The 19,930-nt window shown below is 40.9% G+C and overlaps 1 protein-coding gene across 1 annotated transcript; it reads right to left on the minus strand.

The window, feature by feature from the left end:
* Nucleotides 1-1,251: 1,251 nt before the first annotated feature.
* On the minus strand, nucleotides 1,252-19,295 carry mrtfbb (myocardin related transcription factor Bb). Its single transcript, XM_060897537.1, has 15 exons — nucleotides 19,156-19,295; nucleotides 16,796-16,861; nucleotides 14,983-15,038; nucleotides 14,756-14,831; nucleotides 14,437-14,598; nucleotides 14,174-14,349; nucleotides 13,735-13,872; nucleotides 11,537-11,790; nucleotides 10,676-10,823; nucleotides 6,839-7,501; nucleotides 6,188-6,283; nucleotides 5,578-5,697; nucleotides 3,630-3,764; nucleotides 2,231-2,291; nucleotides 1,252-2,032 (listed from the first exon to the last, which is right to left on the minus strand). The coding sequence occupies exons 1-15, from the start codon at nucleotides 19,193-19,195 to the stop codon at nucleotides 1,584-1,586; spliced, it is 2,640 nt and encodes an 879-aa protein (XP_060753520.1). The 5' UTR covers nucleotides 19,196-19,295; the 3' UTR covers nucleotides 1,252-1,583.
* Between the last annotated feature and the right edge of the window lie 635 nt (nucleotides 19,296-19,930).

Here is a 19,930-nt window from a genome sequence, read left to right on the forward strand (position 1 = left end):
ACACATATAAACGTCATCTACTCAAATACAGGTATGTCTGAGACAAAGTGGCCAGGTCAGAATCTACAATAAGGGAACATCTGAACAGAAATGAAAGGAGAAAACAGCCGTGTGAAATAAACCAAACTTCATCTAAAGATTATCGAAATAACTGTAATCTTTCTGCATGGAGAGAAATAAACAAAGCTTATTATTAGAAATCCTTGAAAGTAAATTTGCATGCATCAGCCAGGAAGCTGAACATGGAGCACAACAGACTTTCCAACATGACGACGATCAGCACAGGGCAGAAGTCCAGCTCGGTGCGTACGGCTAAAGAGCAGGGAAGCTTCTGACGCTGACCTCGCAGTCCGCAGACCATGAAAATCATTTGCACGAAATTTAAAAGTACAAGGCAACAAACACACGAGGCTTTTTGCCAAGGATTGTGGCTCTTTGTTCAGCATTCAAATTAAGGCACTCGTTTACAGCTGACACAAAAGACTGCAAACCTCTAAACCTGTCCCCAGAGACTCGTGGCACAAGGCAGGAAACACCCTGTAAAGGATGTTTGTCTATTGCAGGCCACAATCACACACTAGAGACGAATTAAAGATGCCAGTCAGCCTACAGTATATGTGTGTGGATTAGGGAGGACACTAGAGAACCTGAAGAAAAGCCCTGAAGCATGAGGAGAACCTACAAACTCCACACACGTACAGGGACGAGGTGGAAATCGATCTTCCAACCCTGGAGACGTGAGACAAACCTACTAACCACCAAGCCACCATGTCCCCTTAGAAATAACATTAAAGCTATAAAAAGGAAAACTTCCTCTCTCTATGTAAATTAAAGAGCTACTACACTTGAAAAAGAATTTTCATTTCCATAACCTGGCTACAGGACCGAATAAATTATTGGTCACTTCACAGTCACATGTTCATTTCCATGTCTCGTTTTCATGTCATTTTGCAAACTCAGCAGCTTAGTAACTATATCAAATTTGAACACATCAAACACAACCACCATATGATCGAGTTTTCTGTTATTAAAGGCACAAGTGCACCAGTTATTAATATTTCACCAACGCTAATTCTGTTTTTAATCTCTTGACACTTTATAAATGTGGGTCCTGGTGGACAGGTCAATAAAAATAAAAAAAAAAAGCAACAATGCTTGGATGCCTGCTACGAGTGCCTGCTACATGTCCATTACAATATCATTTATATATATATATATATATATATATATATATATATATATATATATATATATCTTGGAAATGTTGGAAAATAACGAAATGTCTGACATTCTTTCTGTCTTCAAAGACAGTTATCAGTGCACATATTTGAAACATCTGGCCACCAACACAGGCCCAAATAAAAAAAAACTGCAGTTGCTGAAGGACTCAAGGTCAGTGTCTGTTACACAGTTATAACAGAGATCCAGTAACAACACTCTGGACTTAATGGAGGCTGAGAGAATTCTCCATTCTTTAGTGCTGTAATCATGTGGCCATCTGGTCCAAAACTCTGACTCTCCCAGTGACTGTAAGACTTCCACCACCTCTGAAGTTCTACCTCTTACCGGAAGCTTCTTTTCTCTCAGTCCCACTGCAAATTGTGAGAGTCCAGGAAGTTGGAGGAGAAGATAGAGGCCGGTGCAGAGACACCAGCTGACCCTGGCACGGTCAGGTCCAACCAATCCATGTTGTCCAGGTTGGTGTCGTGCAGCTGGAGCGATGGGGGTGGCGGAGTGGAAAATCTCAGCTCGCTGGTGTCCATAGGTGAAGGGGGTGACTCAAACAACCGGCTGTGCAGTTCCTCCATGAGGCGGAGAGCACGAGGCTCTGTGTTGGGTGCCAGCGTTCCGTCCAGTAGAGCCTCCAGCTGGTGATCTGAGGCCAGTGCCACGAGACTGGGCATATGGGCCACGTGGACTTGAGGTGGAGGACGAGACAGTGCAGTGTTGATGGGAAGAGTGGTGACGCTGGCAGTCACAGGCAGAAGTTTCTCCGGAGAGTGAGGATCATGTCGGAGCAGGGGAGAGATTTCTGAAGGGCAAAGTGTAAAAAGATCAAATTAAGTCTTTCAGTACAAAGTAAGCAGCAGTTACACTGAATTCATCTCTCTAATTAACATCAGGTTGGAATTATTGGAAATCCTGATGTGATTTCGATCCCACAGCATGCCCTCTTCAATGTTTTTGGTTTTTATTAGTGTGATTTTTGGTCTTTAGATTTTTTCCTCACCTCCACTCTCAATCAAGACGTCAAACAAGTCGTCCATGTGCTGACTGACAGCGGTGGGGATCTTAGAGAAATGAAGAATATTGAAATGTTAAAAGTGAGAGACGTTGTGTAGGCATCAATCAAACTTTGATTAAAGTGTATAAATGCTCAGATAAAACAAACAGAAAAGTTACAACAGATTTACAAAACTATTCTCCCAAACTTGATTTATTTGGGGTTCATATGCGTATGTTGAGAAATGGCATAAAATGGAATAAAAAGTACAAGAGTCAGAATGCATCACTAACTGCATGAATACATGGACTCGAGCTGCCTTGTGTGAACGTTCCAGGCTGGTGAAGGTGGTGTAATGGTGTGTGGAAGGTTTTCTCAGCACGCTTTGGTCTGGTATTGTTTGGTATGAGTATCGTTGCTGATCACGTGCTTCCACAGTTTAACATCTTCTAGTAGCTTCTTCCAGCATGAAGATGCAACATGTCACAAAACAAAAGTGTCTCAAACTGGTTTCATGAACATTACAGTTGTTAGGCCTTCCCGGTTTCGCTGGATCCTGTAGATCATCTTTGAGATGTGGTAGAACTGGAGATTGACGGCATGAAATGTGTCCTAAATAATCTGCAGGGTTTCCCGCAGCACTTTGCAGTTCGTGCGGCCCGCGTAAGCTGGGAAACCCTACCGCCTTAACTAGGTCGTCCAAAAAAAACAATTCCGCTGCACAAAAGGCCGTCAAGTGCATCTCGGAGAATAGTGCGGACGCGCTTCACACTGCGAGCGTGCACGCGCGCCACACGGCCGAAATGAGAGACAGACGTGGTCCGTCACTGTCTGGAGGATAACTAGCCAGTTGATAAAACGCGTGTCTGTGAGAACTGTAAGTGGACTTATGTTTTGGGTTTATTTAAGCCTGTTATTGTATTAGATAGTTCTTGCAAATCTAAAGTAAGTTAGCTGGTGATTTTGTTGTTTGAGTTCTTTACCTGCTAGCTAGGTTGCACGTGCCTGTTTTTAATAATTGTTAAACGTAGTACAGAGTCTGTGGTCTATCTCACAAAGAAGCCCTGACCCCCGGGCACCGCCCCTCCGCCCAAACCTACCGCCTTAACTACCGCCAAACTTTCTGCGGGAAACCCTGAATCTGCACATATGGCTTAGTGTAATCATGTCAACATGGGGCAGAATCTCAAAGGAACTTTACCAAGATCTTGTGGAGTCCATGCCATGATGATTTAAGGCTGTTTTGAGATCAAAGATAGACCCTACCCAGTGTTAGTGTAGTGACACATCCATGTACACACTGATCAGCTATTACATTAAAACCACCTGCCAAATATTGTCTAGTTTCTCCTAGTGCCACCAAAACAGCTCTGATGTGAAGATACATGGAACAACTAGACTTTACCTGCATAGTAGCCTGAAGTGCTCTAGTCTGTTTGACAGCCTCCTCATAGCGAGGAGGGTCTTTGTTCTTGGGGCTGTGATGGTTGCTGAATGGAGATGGTGGAAGGATGTAAGTGGGCTGGCAGGGAGAAGTTGGCTAAAGTGGAAAAACAAAAAAAAACGAAAGGGTTTATTTTATTTTATCATCATTGAGACGAACATCTCTGATGTCAAGTTCACGCGGGAAAACACAGAAAATGATTTTACATTCATGTGAATTTTATTTATTTGTACAGCATTTTTAACAATTCATATTGTCTCAAAGCAGATTTACAGAAGTATAGAAACAGAAGAGAAGAAGAAAAAAAAAAAGAAGAGGAACCAGACTCAGAAGTCAACCTCATCCTCATTTGGGTGACATTGGACATGAAATGATGTCAATGTAAATAATGTCCTTTCTACAACAGATTATAATAGTGTAGCCGAGACCTCCTGAGGATCTAATGGGTCATCGTAAACTCTGAGTTCAACACAAACTCAACATATATGTCTCATATATGTCATATATGTCATATATATGTCTCAGCAAAAACTCCTCAGATTGCAGCTGAAATGCTTTCAAAAGAATTGGATGGTGTATCACAGTGGCTCCGAAACAATCATCTGACCCTGAACAGTCTCTATGTTCATAGACAGTCAGCTGTCATAGACAGTCAAAGGTCATAGACAGTCTCTATGTTCTTTTCAATAAAAAGAAAGAACAATAAAAAATAAAAATTTTAGAATAAAGCTTGATGAGAAGGAGATAGTTGAGGTACATGAATTTAAATTTCTAGGGGTTACATTAGATTCTCATCTTAAGTTTAATAGTCATGTAAAGAGCCTGTGTAGAACTGTCAAGACTAATTTAAACTGCTTTCGATTGATAAGACAATATATACCCATTAAGGCAGCACAGCAATTTATGCATTCCATGATATTTTCTCATTTATAATATTGCATCACTGTTTGGGGTCAGGCCAATCAAACAACAATTACACCTATTAGGTCATTATATAAACAGGCATTAAAAGTAATGGACCAAAAACCTATAAGATGGCACCATTGCATCATTCTAAGGAAGCATAATATATTGAGTTTTGACAGTTTTGTAAATTATTCATTGTAAATTATTCATTTTGAAACTAATTTTCAAGTGTATGAACAACCTTGCACCAGAAATACTGTCAATAATAGTGAAACAAAAGAGCGGAATAAGAACTAGAGGCACAACTAGTGGAAACTGTATAGCCGCAAAACGTAGAACAACATTTGGTCAGACGTCATTTTTAGTAAGAGGAATACATTTATGGAACGATTTACCACCAGAAATTAAAACATTAACAAGCCTCAAGGTTTTTAATACACATTTAAAGCAGTGGCTGAAACTGAAACAACTCTGTGAACATTGACTGTATAGGATACAACGCAATGTATGCAAACATAAGGTTGCATATGTCAGCATGCTCAGACATATGCATACTTTTGTGTTTTGTATTGTTAAATATGTCTAGACTCTATTTTATAGTGATTGTTATATTTATCTAAGTCCATTTTAGCTTATAGACAGAATGTATTTATTGCATGTATTTTAATAGCTACTGTATAAATTCTTGATTTAATATTCTGTAATTTCTGTTTTAACTTTACAAGCCTAACCAGGGACAGGGGTTGCAAATTAGTCATGGCTATAAACCTGTATACATGGCATCTACTTTGTATTTTATAAAGCAATGTTTTATGCATTTGTCCCTGTCAAATAAACATCAATAAAAAAAATAAAAAAAAACACTAATTCCTTCCTGTAAAAGTCTAGAAATGATTGCTGATAAAGACCAGACCGTACAGCTGACTGACACAACCTTGGTTATATAGACACAGGTCACATCTTAGAACAGGAATTTGGAAAAATGTGTAAAATACAGGCTTACTTTGGTGTTGAATCCATTTGGAGGACTGTGTCTAGGTGAAGAGGACTGAGCCACTTCAGGCCTTTGCTGCTCCTGCCCCAGCTGTACACCCGGGCCAGAGCTGCTGCACACGGATATTATCTGTGAACAAACACACTGCTGGTGAGGATTGTGAGGACCTAGCCTCTGTGTGTGTGTGTGTGTGTGTGTGAGTGGCATGCATGCAGAGCTAAAGTGTCAGCATGTGCATTGCCTATTCATCACTTGGGACCTGCTCCAGTTCCCATCATGCCTGACTGCAGCCAGTGCTTTGATGCTATTAAGACAGGAATTCATCAGCTGACCTTAGCTGCCATTGCTCTGGCAATAAGGGAGAAAAGTGCGAGAACAGAATCTGGGCGCAGGACAAGAGCATTCCAAGCTGAGAAACTGAATGGGGCGTGCCATTATGAGAACACACTAAAGTGGATTTATGAAGTGAAGTGAAACGGAATGCAGTTATAGATCAGTAAAAAGTGACAACAGGATATTTTATTGAAGTTCTAGTTTCATGATAGACACAGTAGACAACCATGAACATGGCAACGAATAAACTGTTCACTGTGAAGGGTAAAATTCTTGGTGCTCTTACTTGAGGTGCAGCCTGTGTTGGATTTGTGTTCTGCTGAAATGCTGGACTCTCTGTTTGAGCCAAGACGGACACTGTGGTTTGGACATCCGGACGCGTCTGCACAGAGAGGGCAATATTAATATGGAGAGTGATAGTTTAGTAAAGTCAAGTCAAGTCATTTCAACCATATATAGCTGTTGCAGTACATAGTGAAATGAGACAACGTCTCTCCAGGATCATAGTGCTACATAAAACAAAGACAGAGCTTAAGGACTTAGTGAGTAGTCCTAGATACATCAAGTGCAACTGTGCAACCTGGTGCAAACAGTGCAGGACAAGACAAACAAGACAGACAAGACAGTGCAGAACAAAAGACAGTGCAGAACAAAAGACAGTGCAGAACAAAAGACAGTGCAGGACAAAAGACAGTGTAGGACAAAAATACAGTGCAGACACAAAGTTACAAGACAATACAAAAAGTACAAAAAATGCAATACACAAAAGACAATAAACAGTAAACAGTAAACAGAAACAGCGCCGACCGACCAGTGTTTATACTGTATGTGAATACTGAATGTTCAAACAATATTTTGTGCAGTAACATTAGAATGAATGTTAATAATAATTTTGTGATAATGTAAAAGTAATAATTTTGTGAGCATGAAGAAGGACCTGTTGAAGATGGATGGGTTTGGGAAGGATATGTTGCTCTGGTTGAGAGTTGAGGATGGTTTGGGAGGCCTGCATGCCTGCTGTAGCAATGAAGAAATGCTGTCCCTGCTCCTGTGACTCTTCCTTTTCCAGAGTGGAGCTACAGCTGGAGAAAGCATCGCACTCCTCTTTTATCCTATTAAGAGTTTCAGGTTCACCCTGCTTCTGCTGCTGCGCCACTCCCTGCTGATTCCTCTTTTCCACCTCTAGCTGCATCTTGAGCTCTTCCACCAGACGCTGTTCCTGCTCCAGCTTGCGAATCAACTCTTCTATCTGGCGCTCTTTCTCATACAGGCTCTGATCTTTATCAGGTACTGGCGCCTCCACTGATGTATCTTCTGTCTTCATGATGGATGGAGATGCGGCAGCCAGGGTTTTGCTGTCGCTGCTCTCCTCCATACTCGCAGTGGAAACCTCTGAGTGCACTGGAGACACTGGGGGAGTCATGCTTATGCTTTCTGTCTTCTGATTAGCCAGTGGAGCAATGATGCCATTGGTCTCAGTCTGTTGAGTGATGGTGACCTTGTAGCTCTCCTGGTAGGGTTTGAGCCTCTCGATAAGGTCTGTTTTAGTGCCAGATACAGGGAGACCACGCAGCTTCAGCTCGATTTTAAGTTCAGCCACCTGCAATATCACCAGATATATAATTAAACATATGGATTAACCAAAATGAGATTGACCCATACAGGGCATAGACAACATTTCAATCAAATTTGAACCTTGTTCCACTCTAATATACTGATATCTGTCTACCCTCTGAGCTGCTTCCCTCTGACCAATCAAATCAATAAAGTATAGCAGATGGAATTAATGAGCAGCTACTACTGGGCATAACAAGTGCTAAAATATATACACAAAAAACCACAGACACACAATCAGCTATTACAAAGATACAAACAATCAGCTACTACAAAGATACACACAATCAGCTACTACAAAGATACACACAATCAGCTACTACAAAGATACACACAATCAGCTACTACAAAGATACACACAATCAGCTACCACAAACATGCACACAAACATACACACAATCAGCTACCACAAACAACATACACACAATCAGCTACCACAAACATGCATACAAACATACGCACAATCAGCTACAACAAACATGCATACACACAATCAGCTACTACAAAGATACACACAATCAGCTACTACAAGGATACACACAATCAGCTACTACAAACAACATACACACAATCAGCTACTACAAAGATACACACAATCAGCTACCACAAACATACCCACAATCAGCTACCACAAACATGCATACAAACATACACACAATCAGCTACCACAAACATGCATACAAACATGCACACAATCAGCTACCACAAACATGCACACAAACATACACACAATCAGCTACCACAAACATGCACACAAACATACGCACAATCAGCTACCACAAACATGCACACAAACATACGCACAATCAGCTACCACAAACATGCACACAAACATACACACAATCAGCTACCACAAACATGCACACAAACATACACACAATCAGCTACCACAAACATGCACACAAACATACACACAATCAGCTACCACAAACAACATACACACAATCAGCTACCACAAACAACATACACACAATCAGCTACCACAAACAACATACACACAATCAGCTACCACAAACAACATACACACAATCAGCTACCACAAACATGCACACAAACATACGCACAATCAGCTATCACTAACATGCATACAAACATACACACAATCAGCTACCACAAACATGCATACATACAATCAGCTACCACAAACAACATACACACAATCAGCTACCACAAACATGCACACAAACATACACACAATCAGCTACCACAAACATGCACACAAACATACGCACAATCAGCTACCACAAACAACATACAAACAATCAGCTACCACAAACATGCATACACACAATCAGCTACCACAAACATGCACACAAACATACGCACAATCAGCCACCACAAACATGCACACAAACATACACACAATCAGCTACCACAAACAACATACACACAATCAGCTACCACAAACAACATACACACAATCAGCTACCACAAACATGCACACAAACATACGCACAAACAGCTACCACTAACATGCATACAAACATACACACAATCAGCTACCACAAACAACATACACACAATCAGCTACCACTAACATGTATACAAACATACACACAATCAGCTACCACAAACATGCATACACACAATCAGCTACCACAAACAACATACACACAATCAGCTACCACAAACATGCATACAAACATACGCACAATCAGCTACAACAAACATGCATACACACAATCAGCTACTACAAAGATACACACAATCAGCTACTACAAGGATACACACAATCAGCTACTACAAACAACATACACACAATCAGCTACTACAAACAACATACACACAATCAGCTACTACAAAGATACACACAATCAGCTACCACAAACATACCCACAATCAGCTACCACAAACATGCATACAAACATACACACAATCAGCTACCACAAACATGCATACAAACATGCACACAATCAGCTACCACAAACATGCACACAAACATACGCACAATCAGCTACCACAAACATGCACACAAACATACACACAATCAGCTACCACAAACATGCACACAAACATACACACAATCAGCTACCACAAACAACATACACACAATCAGCTACCACAAACAACATACACACAATCAGCTACCACAAACAACATACACACAATCAGCTACCACAAACAACATACACACAATCAGCTACCACAAACAACATACACACAATCAGCTACCACAAACATGCACACAAACATACGCACAATCAGCTACCACAAACATGCACACAAACATACACACAATCAGCTACCACAAACATGCATACACACAATCAGCTACCACAAACATGCACACAAACATACGCACAATCAGCTACCACAAACATGCACACAAACATACGCACAATCAGCTACCACAAACATGCATACACACAATCAGCTACCACAAACATGCATACACACAATCAGCTACCACAAACATGCACACAAACATACACACAATCAGCTACCACAAACATACACACAATCAGCTACCACAAACATGCATACACACAATCAGCTACCACAAACATGCACACAAACATACACACAATCAGTTACCACAAACATGCATACAAACATACACACAATCAGCTACCACAAACAACATACACACAATCAGCTACTACAAAGATACACACAATCAGCTTGATTACCGAATTTGTTGAGATAAAATTATAGTGTAATTTCCATATTTTCTTTATTTTTGAACTGTCATGTAAAGGTATAGATTAACAGAGCGAGAGAAACGGAAGCACATGTAGAGGTATATGATTCTCAGACAAACAAGGGAGTTGGGAGTTTGAAGGTAAGGCACATTTACTAGCACATTCATGCAGTGCAAAGGAAAAAAGATTCAGTTGAACTTCAGAATGAAGTTTGTCTGAGTTCTGTACAGGTGTTCCTAATATATTCACCAGGGAGTGTAAATAACAAGCTAGTAGCTAGACAGAATGCTTCAAATAACAACAATAGTTTGAACCAGTAACAGATTTGAAATGAACGATTCTGATCCAAATGACTGTTGACTCATTTAAAGTGTTCCTTTAACCAGTCTGCACTCGTGAATGTTGGCTTTGTTAGCTCTGTTGGATCATATCCAAAAACTACCTCTTAAACCAACCCCTGGACGTCATGCAGAAGGCTTTCTGTCACGCCACAAAATGTTCTATAATCTGTAACACACCTTCATTTCGTCTAGGTTCGCAGGACGAGGGCCACGCTTGCAGTTGTTGACGCTGTTGTTGCCGACTCCAGGCATAACACTGGGCAGGGACACTTTGCTGTTTCCAACGGCTCCGTTAGGACAGCTGCTAAGAACCTTAGGCAAAGGCCTGTCACACACACACACACACACACAGGAGAAAAACCCATGAATGCCAGGAGGTTGATTTAAACGGAACTTCCTGTGTTCTCATCATTCACAATCAACAAGCTATATTTTGGGCAATAACAGCATAAGTTCGTCTGGCATAAACACGGGTCAGGGAGTAAAAGAATGCGAGGAAGTGCTGCACTCAGACTAATACTTGAAGCTCTGCCATTCACAGACAATTATTCACAACTAGCAGTGTTTGCATTCCAGCCTGTGTAATCAATCTCTTAATGATCCTTAATGCCAGCGTCATAGCTGAGATTAGAGTAGATCAGAGATTCACAAGTAATGGAAACGTTAGCGTTATGAAGAATGAATAAAAACTATGAGAACTTGGCATTTGTCCTGAGTAACGGCTTTGTGCCAAAGAGAGAAAGTTAAACTAGAACATATACAATCCTGTTTCAGACACAACAAAATAAAAGTCTTAATATTTTAATATTTAATAATCAGCATATCTGATTTTATAAATAAGCTTCACAGTAAATAAGAAATGCCTGCTGAAATGAATCTAAAATACTTTTAAACATTTACTTGCGGAAAAAAAATTTTTTGTGTTATCTTTCACTTTGTGTCTCTTTTACTCATTTACCATCGTTTTATTCTTTCTGCCAAAAAACAGCGGACGTTCTTTAAGGCATGAGTTTGATAAAGGATTCTGTAAGCACACACCTGAAAGGTGAAGGTGCAGGTAGAATGGTTTGATAGTTGTAGTGTTGCTGTTGCTGGCTAAGGATCTGCAGGTGGAGAAACTGCTGCTGCTGCTGAAGCAATCGTGCATAGGCCGAGTCCATCGGGGCCTCACTGGGCTCCTGTTTTTGGTCTGGTGGAATATACAGGTGGTATTTGAGCTTCCTTACCCTCGGCTTGGGTTCCTTGCTCTTTTTGCTTCGACTTTTTTCACTGGGAAGCTTGGGTTGGCTTTGCTGAAACAGAGGAAAAGGAGACAAAAGGTTTGCATTGTGGGCCTCACACCTGGAGTTATATACAGTCCCTTTTAAAAGTATTAGGTAAAGATTATTCTTTTGTTTTTTTTATACACTGTAGACAGATATAGCTTAGATGAATCAATTCTGTGATATTTACATCTAGATGTGGTTAACAGCTTAGATAATGGCACCTTTGGTTTGAACTGGTCCATGTTATAAGAATAAACCAACATAAAACCCAGAGAGAGGTTGTGTCATGGCTTGGGTTTACATGACTACTTCTGGAACATTCTCACTAATCTTTATTTATGATGGAGATCATGATTGTAGCAGCAGAATGAAGTCAGAAGTCTACAGAAACATTCTGTCTGAAGGAACTTCATCATGCAGATTGACATTAATCCAAAACATTCAACACAGGACTTCATCAGGGGGAAAAGTGGAAGGTTTTAAACTGGATCAATGAATCAATGAATCAATGAATCAATCAATGAATGAATCATTCAGCAGACCTGAACACGACTGAGCAGCATTTCACCTCCTAAAGAGGAGACTGAAGGAAGAAACCCAACAAAATACACAGCAACTAAGAGAAGCTGCAGCACAAACCTAGAACAACCTCACAGAAGAGGACTGGAACAGTGTGGTGATGTCACTGAGTCAGGGCTTGATGCACTTATTGCAAGCACTGGATATGCAACTGAATGTTAAGTTCCAGTTCACTTTTTCTGACCTATAAATCAGATGTTCTGCCACATGTTCCAAGTTGTTGTACATGTCTTTATCTATATAATCAGGAAATGAAGACTCGTCATCTCATTATTACACACACACACACACACACACACACACACACACACACACACACAAAAGAATTGCTGTTCCAGTGCTTTCAGAGGAGACTGTGAATAAAGGATTATTTGACAGGGCTAACAGGACACAATTGGGAAATCAGGGTAAAATCGTTTCATGACGTTTCATGAGCAGATATAAGGCTGTGAGTCAACATCTGTCCAGAATGACAGGATGAGGAAACAGGATGCCTGGAGGAGGACATGACCCTTATTGTTTCAAAGCGATCAGTTACAGGATATACTGTACATGAAAATCAGTCTGGCATCTGAGGGAGGGAGCTGAAAGCCAGTGAGCTGGAATTAAAAATCATTTCAGGTCTGCTTATATAAGCATAGATGCTGGGTTCTAACCAGCCTCCCTAAATGGGAAAGACAACTCTCTGGACAAATATTTGGAACATGCTTTGCGGGTACAGATTATGATAAATGCACAATATATTGTCCTGCTTTTGGTTTGTGGGATTGTACTTTCAGAAGGTCTTTAGTGCGTCATAAGAATCAGCGCTTCATTTGACCTCCAGTGGAAGACAGAAGACAGCTGCTGCTTTTGTTGATCCTTTTCAGCCTTTGTTTTGGCACAAGGTAGCAGTGACAGGGACAAAGCCTCATGCTAAGTCATTGTTATTGTGACGGAAAGTGTCAGGATTCCAGCGCTTCCTCCCAAAGGTGCTTTATAAACGTACTTTATAGGAGAGAGCTTTATAGGCAGCAGGCCAGATCAAATGAATCAAATAAGCAAGGTACGGTTCATGTTCATGGCTCTGAAGCGGTAAAAAGATTCAAAACCATTGAAATAGATTTGGGTATTGAGTTAATCCTTATCTTTTCTTGAAAAACTTTTCCAGTGTAACTAATCCGTCTGATGTCCGGTCTGATTCTTTTTACTGCGTGCTTCGTTCTAGCTACTTTCTCTATAAATCTTACACTTTATGATTAAATATGATTTAATGTCGTACGTGTTTTCTTTACCAACACAATTCGGCAATCTGTTACAGCTGACAGCCAGACGCTGCTGAGTCACTGCCCATGTGACTGTGGACAGAAAAAACACTTACAGGAAATGAGATCACCGCAGCATTTCACTCACCTTCACAAGGGTAAGGCCCGATTTGACAGGGTGAGCGGTGGAGACTGGCTGAGCAGGAGTTACGGGCTGAGTGTTTGTCTGATCCTCTGCTGATGTCTGACTGAGTAACTCTGAGCTCTGGCTCTGAGGTGGACAGGGCTGAGAGATAAAGACACAAGACACATACCACATGACTTCAAACACAAGGGAGGAGAAACTACAAAAAAAGCCGAAGAAATGCACAGACCACAGACCAGACGGGAGACGGATACAGCTGAGACGGATAAGTTCAAACTGCACGGTGTTTATAAAAAAATAAATAAAGAAATAAAAAGCGAAATGGCTTTCAAGTTGGTGGTCAATTCCATATCAGCACTTTCATCCTGAGTTTCCAGTGTGGTTCTATGTGGAAAACCCCAAAGTGAGTAATCTCTCCTAAAGCCTTAGTAATGACTTTCACCTGGAGGTTGGAGCCAGCGGTCAGAGTAGCAGAGGAGATCTCTGGCAGTTTGGCCTCTCTGGGTGATGGGACAGAGCACTGAGCTTCCTGACTGGCCGGATCCTCCGGAGACACAGCTTCGCTGCTGTCCTCATCATTATACACAGCCAGGGTCTTTTGGTTGCTCACCTCACTTTCTGTGCCAAAAGACAACACCAGATTTTATACAGATCATTTCGATACGAAACTGTACATTTTACTTCTATAGACGGCATAAAGAATACCGATGATGGCGTCTTTCACGCTGGAGTCTACAGGCAGGATGTTCTTCTCTACCAGTTCCATCGGACCAGGCCTCTGTGCAATCTTCTCGTTCAGGTCGTCAGCCAGACGAGCCCTTTTGAGCTTCATCTGTGTGGCCTGCAGCGACGGCTCTGCCTGACTCTCTGAAATAGAACATTTCCTCTGATCTACATACAAAAGCAAACCTATGGAAACCGAATGCATAACCAAACGGCTATGTGAAATATTTAACAGTCTGATAAAACCAAGATCTTTCTTTATCTAGAGAGAATAACAGGACACTGATGATGGTGTGGTTACCTTGGAGGATGTGCATGCGGACCAGCTCAGCGCGCTCGGGTCTGCTACTAATCTTGTGCTTCAGGAAATTCTCAGTCTGGTAATATTGAGGTAAAAAAAAAAAAAAAAAACATTCTAGGGTCAAACTTTTAATCCCGATCTCTTGCCTTCATCTAATTGTACAAGAACTTTGTCTATCTTCCATTGTGACAGAACTTCTTTCTCATTAAGGTCTGTGTGGGACTCACCCTGGCTCTCTCAAGGCTTCGTATCTGTTCATGAAAGGCAGCAGGAGTCTTCAGTGCTGAAAAGTGAAACACATCAACCATCATTCTAAAAATATATCCAGTGCTTCTAGAAGTTCTCCATACAGCATATTATCTATGTCACACGCTGCAAAACTGATTGTGCTCACTTGCTGTTGGTTCTTCAAAATCGTAGCATTTTCACAGTTTCTAACAATCTCCTGTGTGGACCAGGCTTATTGATCTTATCTGCAGTAATGAAACCAGACAGCATTCTGCTAGACAGAGCAAGATGAAAGTATTCTAGATGAATGGTTTTTTCCCACATGGCCTGGTTAACTGATTTTTCACCATACGTTACCCTGTGGGTGAACAGGAAGTGACTGTTTTAGCCATTCATCACAGGAGAGCTGAGCCTTTGATTTAAGACAAACTTTACTCATCCTCTGTTTAGTGGCTTAGCATTACTCATTCCACTAAACCATTTCTGCAACTATAACAAAAAGACACACTAGTTCTACACTGAGGTACAATTCTCTGTGGTTTTGACTCCACACAGGAGCTCTTCGTTGTGTAAAAGCCCGTAGAAGAGCCCGAGGCTTAAAGAAAGATGAAGTTCATACAGAGCCACAAATCAGACGTCAGTCACGCTGCTCTTTAATATGTGCTTTTTTCTCAGCACACAGACTCACGTTATAAACTGAATATAAATTCATCCATGCCTTGTTTGACCAAACCCTGAAAGGAAATACGGTAATGAGCCTCATTTATTAATCTTTCAGTAAAGCCCTGTGTAAATATTTGCGTAAGCCAAGTTTTTCTAAAGGATTTGTTTATACGTATTCCAGACACAGCTCATTTGCATGTCATGATGCCCCCAAAACCCCTCTGACTTTAACACTGCCTCAATGAACTGCAAAATAAATCCCCTTTTATTTTTTACCATAATTCTGTACAACCAAAATATATTTTGAGTTTGATTTCTTTATACCTTTGGAGCATCTGCTCCATGAAGCTCGTGCAGAACCCACGCTGTACACAGTGCAGCTTCTCTATTCTTTATGAGGTCAATATATTGTAAGAATATTAACTTTTATAGACATTGTTTGTCAGTGTTAAACAATCTATCCACACCGTTATTAAAAGAAAATCCTCCTGGAAATTCCTGTGTGTCGAAACTGGATTTGCAGTGGATACTGATGTCTGGTGTGTCTGGCAGAATTTTCTAAACTTTCTGGAATGTATTAGACAAGAAATCTAAATTCAGTCTGATCATATATTATCAGATGGTTCTTGTCGTTCATTGTAAAGAACAATTCCCTGATTTGGACAGAAAGTTCCACTGGAGATCTGGTTAAGGAGCTGAACAAAGTTACTCTATGTTCTACAGATTGCTTCCTGTACAGACTACACCCACTTCCGGTTTAAACTCGAACACAAATGAATCTGTGGAGCACTAAACAGATACAGATGCAGATACAGGCTCTGTGGTAAAGCGTAACACAGACATGTTGTTTTGTTCCTGAACACAAACTAGCAAAGTATATATCTGACTCTGGAAGCATCAGGATTGAGCTCGGAAGCCATGCTTGGGAAAAATCTTCCGTTCCAGTCATCCAGAGATGTCTAGCACTGTGTCTATGTCACTGGATATGACTGATGTGTAGCCGCTCAGTGCAGCTGATGAACTGATAATCCCTTTGGTTAGTGGCGAGAGGTTGTCAAGATAATACATTTTGACCGCGCTATTCATTTTGAAAGTGATTAATGATTTGTTTAGACTTTGGTTTTGAGAAAAAGGAGTGTGCATACTCACGTGGCATAATGCCCTGCTCCACGAGCTGCTCCCGAGTGCGTCTCTGCTGAAGTCTGAGCTGAAGAACTGGAGAGGAACACACACCGTACAGTTAGCTTACAGAGACACACAGCTGATTTCTAGCCTAACAGGTGAGAAATAACCATGATATAGTTTTGATGTATCCAAAACTCGCAGATCGTTCATCATTTAAATGCAAAATATCCGAAGCATGTAACCTACAGCCACATTTCCCCATCTTTTTTACTTTAAGATAATTACCGAACCGGTCAGGAAAAGGGACTGAAAGCCCGAACTCGTAATCTGTGCGTGACAAACATACATTATCGAGACGATAAGATCAACGTGAGAGAGAAACTTTAGTTTTAAAAAAAAAGAAAAAAGTTACACAGTTTGTCCTTTAGACATGCAAGCCATATAAAGAACGTTGTCATGCAGTGGAGAGGTTTCTGAACATCAGAAATAGAAATCGTAATCGCAGGAGGAAGACACAGAGCATCATATTTAAAGGCCATTAATTCCTGGACAGCATGCACTGCTGTTGCTCTACAGAGTGGAAGAGCAATTTAAACAAACACACGAGCATGGATGTGATCTACTGGCATGATAACACACTGCTCGTTGACAAACATGTGAAGAGGACAGTGCTGGTGAATGATGTGGTGGTAGATGTGTGATGTTCTTACACCACGTTTCAAAGCCATGCTGATTAAGAAAAGTCTGATTTGCCTGTCCAAGTGGAGACAAACACAACATGGCCTGCGAGGCTCCCCAGAGAGCATCCAATATGTCTGAGCAGGCCTCTGAGTCACTCTGGCAAAAATAAACCTCAGCAGTGTGAGAACATGGCCTGGGAAAAACAGCAGATCTGGGGGCGGTGCGGAGCCCCACTCCCTACAGGCCTGAAGATTCGCAAACACGAGTCCAGCATCCTCCATCTCTCAGAACTCTCTGTGTCCTTTTTCATAATGTCCCCATATTGTCATGGTGTTGCACAAAAAAGTAATCACAAGTGGCCTGACTTCTTACAGAACGAGCTGTAGTAAGTAACTGGGCCACTTTGTGCAAAATGAACTGACTCTAAGCTTTGAGGACTTCTGGGAAATACTGCAGCTTTATCTGAACATGGATCTGGGGTGTATTACGTCACTGCTCATGTTCGTACTGATATTCGGTCTTTAAATCTGCAATAACTAAAAGGTATTCAGTCCCTTCTGCCTAGGCCCCAAAATTCCGCCCCAGGAACAAGATACTGAAGCTTTGGGTGCTGAAGTTCACACACCTAAATCCAAGCCCAGTTCAGAATACAATCCGAATAGAGTTAACTGACATTAACTCTGTAAAAGAAACTAATCCCATCTGTTAAAACCACTGCTTAGGCACCAGAGTGTAACTAAGAGCATGACTGGTTCTAAACAGTGTGTAGAGTCTGTGCTGGGTGGAATGATGGATAGATAGATACAGATAGATACAGATACAGTAATGATCCAACATTTCACCATGAACATTTAAACATTAAACTCTGTCATGCATCAGATTAACTAAAGGCTGAAACATAACACCGCTCATGTTCGAATGTAAATACTGAAATACTGAATAACTGAAATTAAAAAGCAAGTGGAAAAAAACCCCCAAACAAACCCTGCAACAGTTCCACAAAGAATGATACAAAGCAGCTGTGCAATCAAACACGAGACAACATCTGTGCAATCAGGGTTACACCAGATTACAGTGAGAAAGCAATCACTAAACATCATCATCATCTTCATCATCTTCTTCAGCATCATTATAAGGTTTCAGTTTGTCGAGAAAGCAATCACTAAACATCATCATCTTCATCATCATCATCATCATCATAAGGTTTCAGTTTGTCGAGAAAGCAATCACTAAACATCATAATCATCTTCATCATTACATCACCATCATCATCAACTTCATCATCATCATTATTATAAGGTTTCAGTTTGTCGAGAAAACAATCACTAAACATCATCATCTTCATCACCATCACCATCATCATCATCATCATCACCATCATCATTATTATAAGGTTTCAGTGTGTCGAGAAAACAATCACTAAACATCATCATCTTCATCACCATCATCATCATCATCATCATTATTATAAGGTTTCAGTTTGTCGAGAAAACAATCACTAAACAACAACATCATCAACATCATCAACATCAACATCATCATCATCATCATCATCATCACCATCCTCCTCTTCATCACCATCCTCCTCTTCATCATTACAAGGTTTCACATGACTACACACTGAGTTCTTCTATCATTACAGATGAGTAAGAGAACATGACTTCACCAGTGATACCTGGTGTTAAACAAAGCTGTGACTTTACCCCTGCAGACGGTTGGTGTTTGGACCTCGATGCAGGCCATAACAGAGCAGAGAGAGAGGAGCTGACGGTCCCATGGAGCGCCGCTTCATCCACAACAACCGGAGCAGTTCAGGACTCACAATAGGCGCAGTGACACGCTGCTGCTCCGCCGCGCCTCAGCCAATCAGAGCAGTGGGCGGGGCCAGTGGGCGGGGCCTAGAAGCGAAACACATTTTAACCCCTTTGAGAAACTTCTGCTAAACTTTTAGAGCGCGAGACTCTGTCCTACTTGTTTTAACGCATGCGCACTTCTGCCCAACAATAAATAGGTTTATATAATGATATGTAACATAATCTCTAATCATAACACATATGTATATCAATATATATACACACACACACACACACACACACACACACACACACACATATATATATATATATATACTTTATTTATTTATTTGTTTGTTTGTTTGTTTTGCTGTAAGATTAATAATAATTAGGACAAATAATCAGAAAAAACTGATTAAAACTCTGGCCTGTAAATTGTCAATAAAATTTAAACACACACTATAAGGCCAAAAGTTTGTGCACCCCATGAACATCAGACCCATATGTGCTCCTTGAACATCTTGTTCCAGATTTATTCTATTTCCTGTCATAATCAGCTCCACTGTTCTCTTCTGTTCTGTGACGTCTTTCCACTAGATGTTGTAGTGTCTGTGTGGATTTGTGTTCATTCAGCTACAAGAGCATTAGTGAGATCAGACACTGATGGTGTAAGAGTGAGGAGGTC

The sequence above is a fragment of the Tachysurus vachellii genome, chromosome 21, assembly GCF_030014155.1.
Source record: "Tachysurus vachellii isolate PV-2020 chromosome 21, HZAU_Pvac_v1, whole genome shotgun sequence".
Taxonomy (NCBI): Eukaryota; Metazoa; Chordata; class Actinopteri; order Siluriformes; family Bagridae; genus Tachysurus; species Tachysurus vachellii.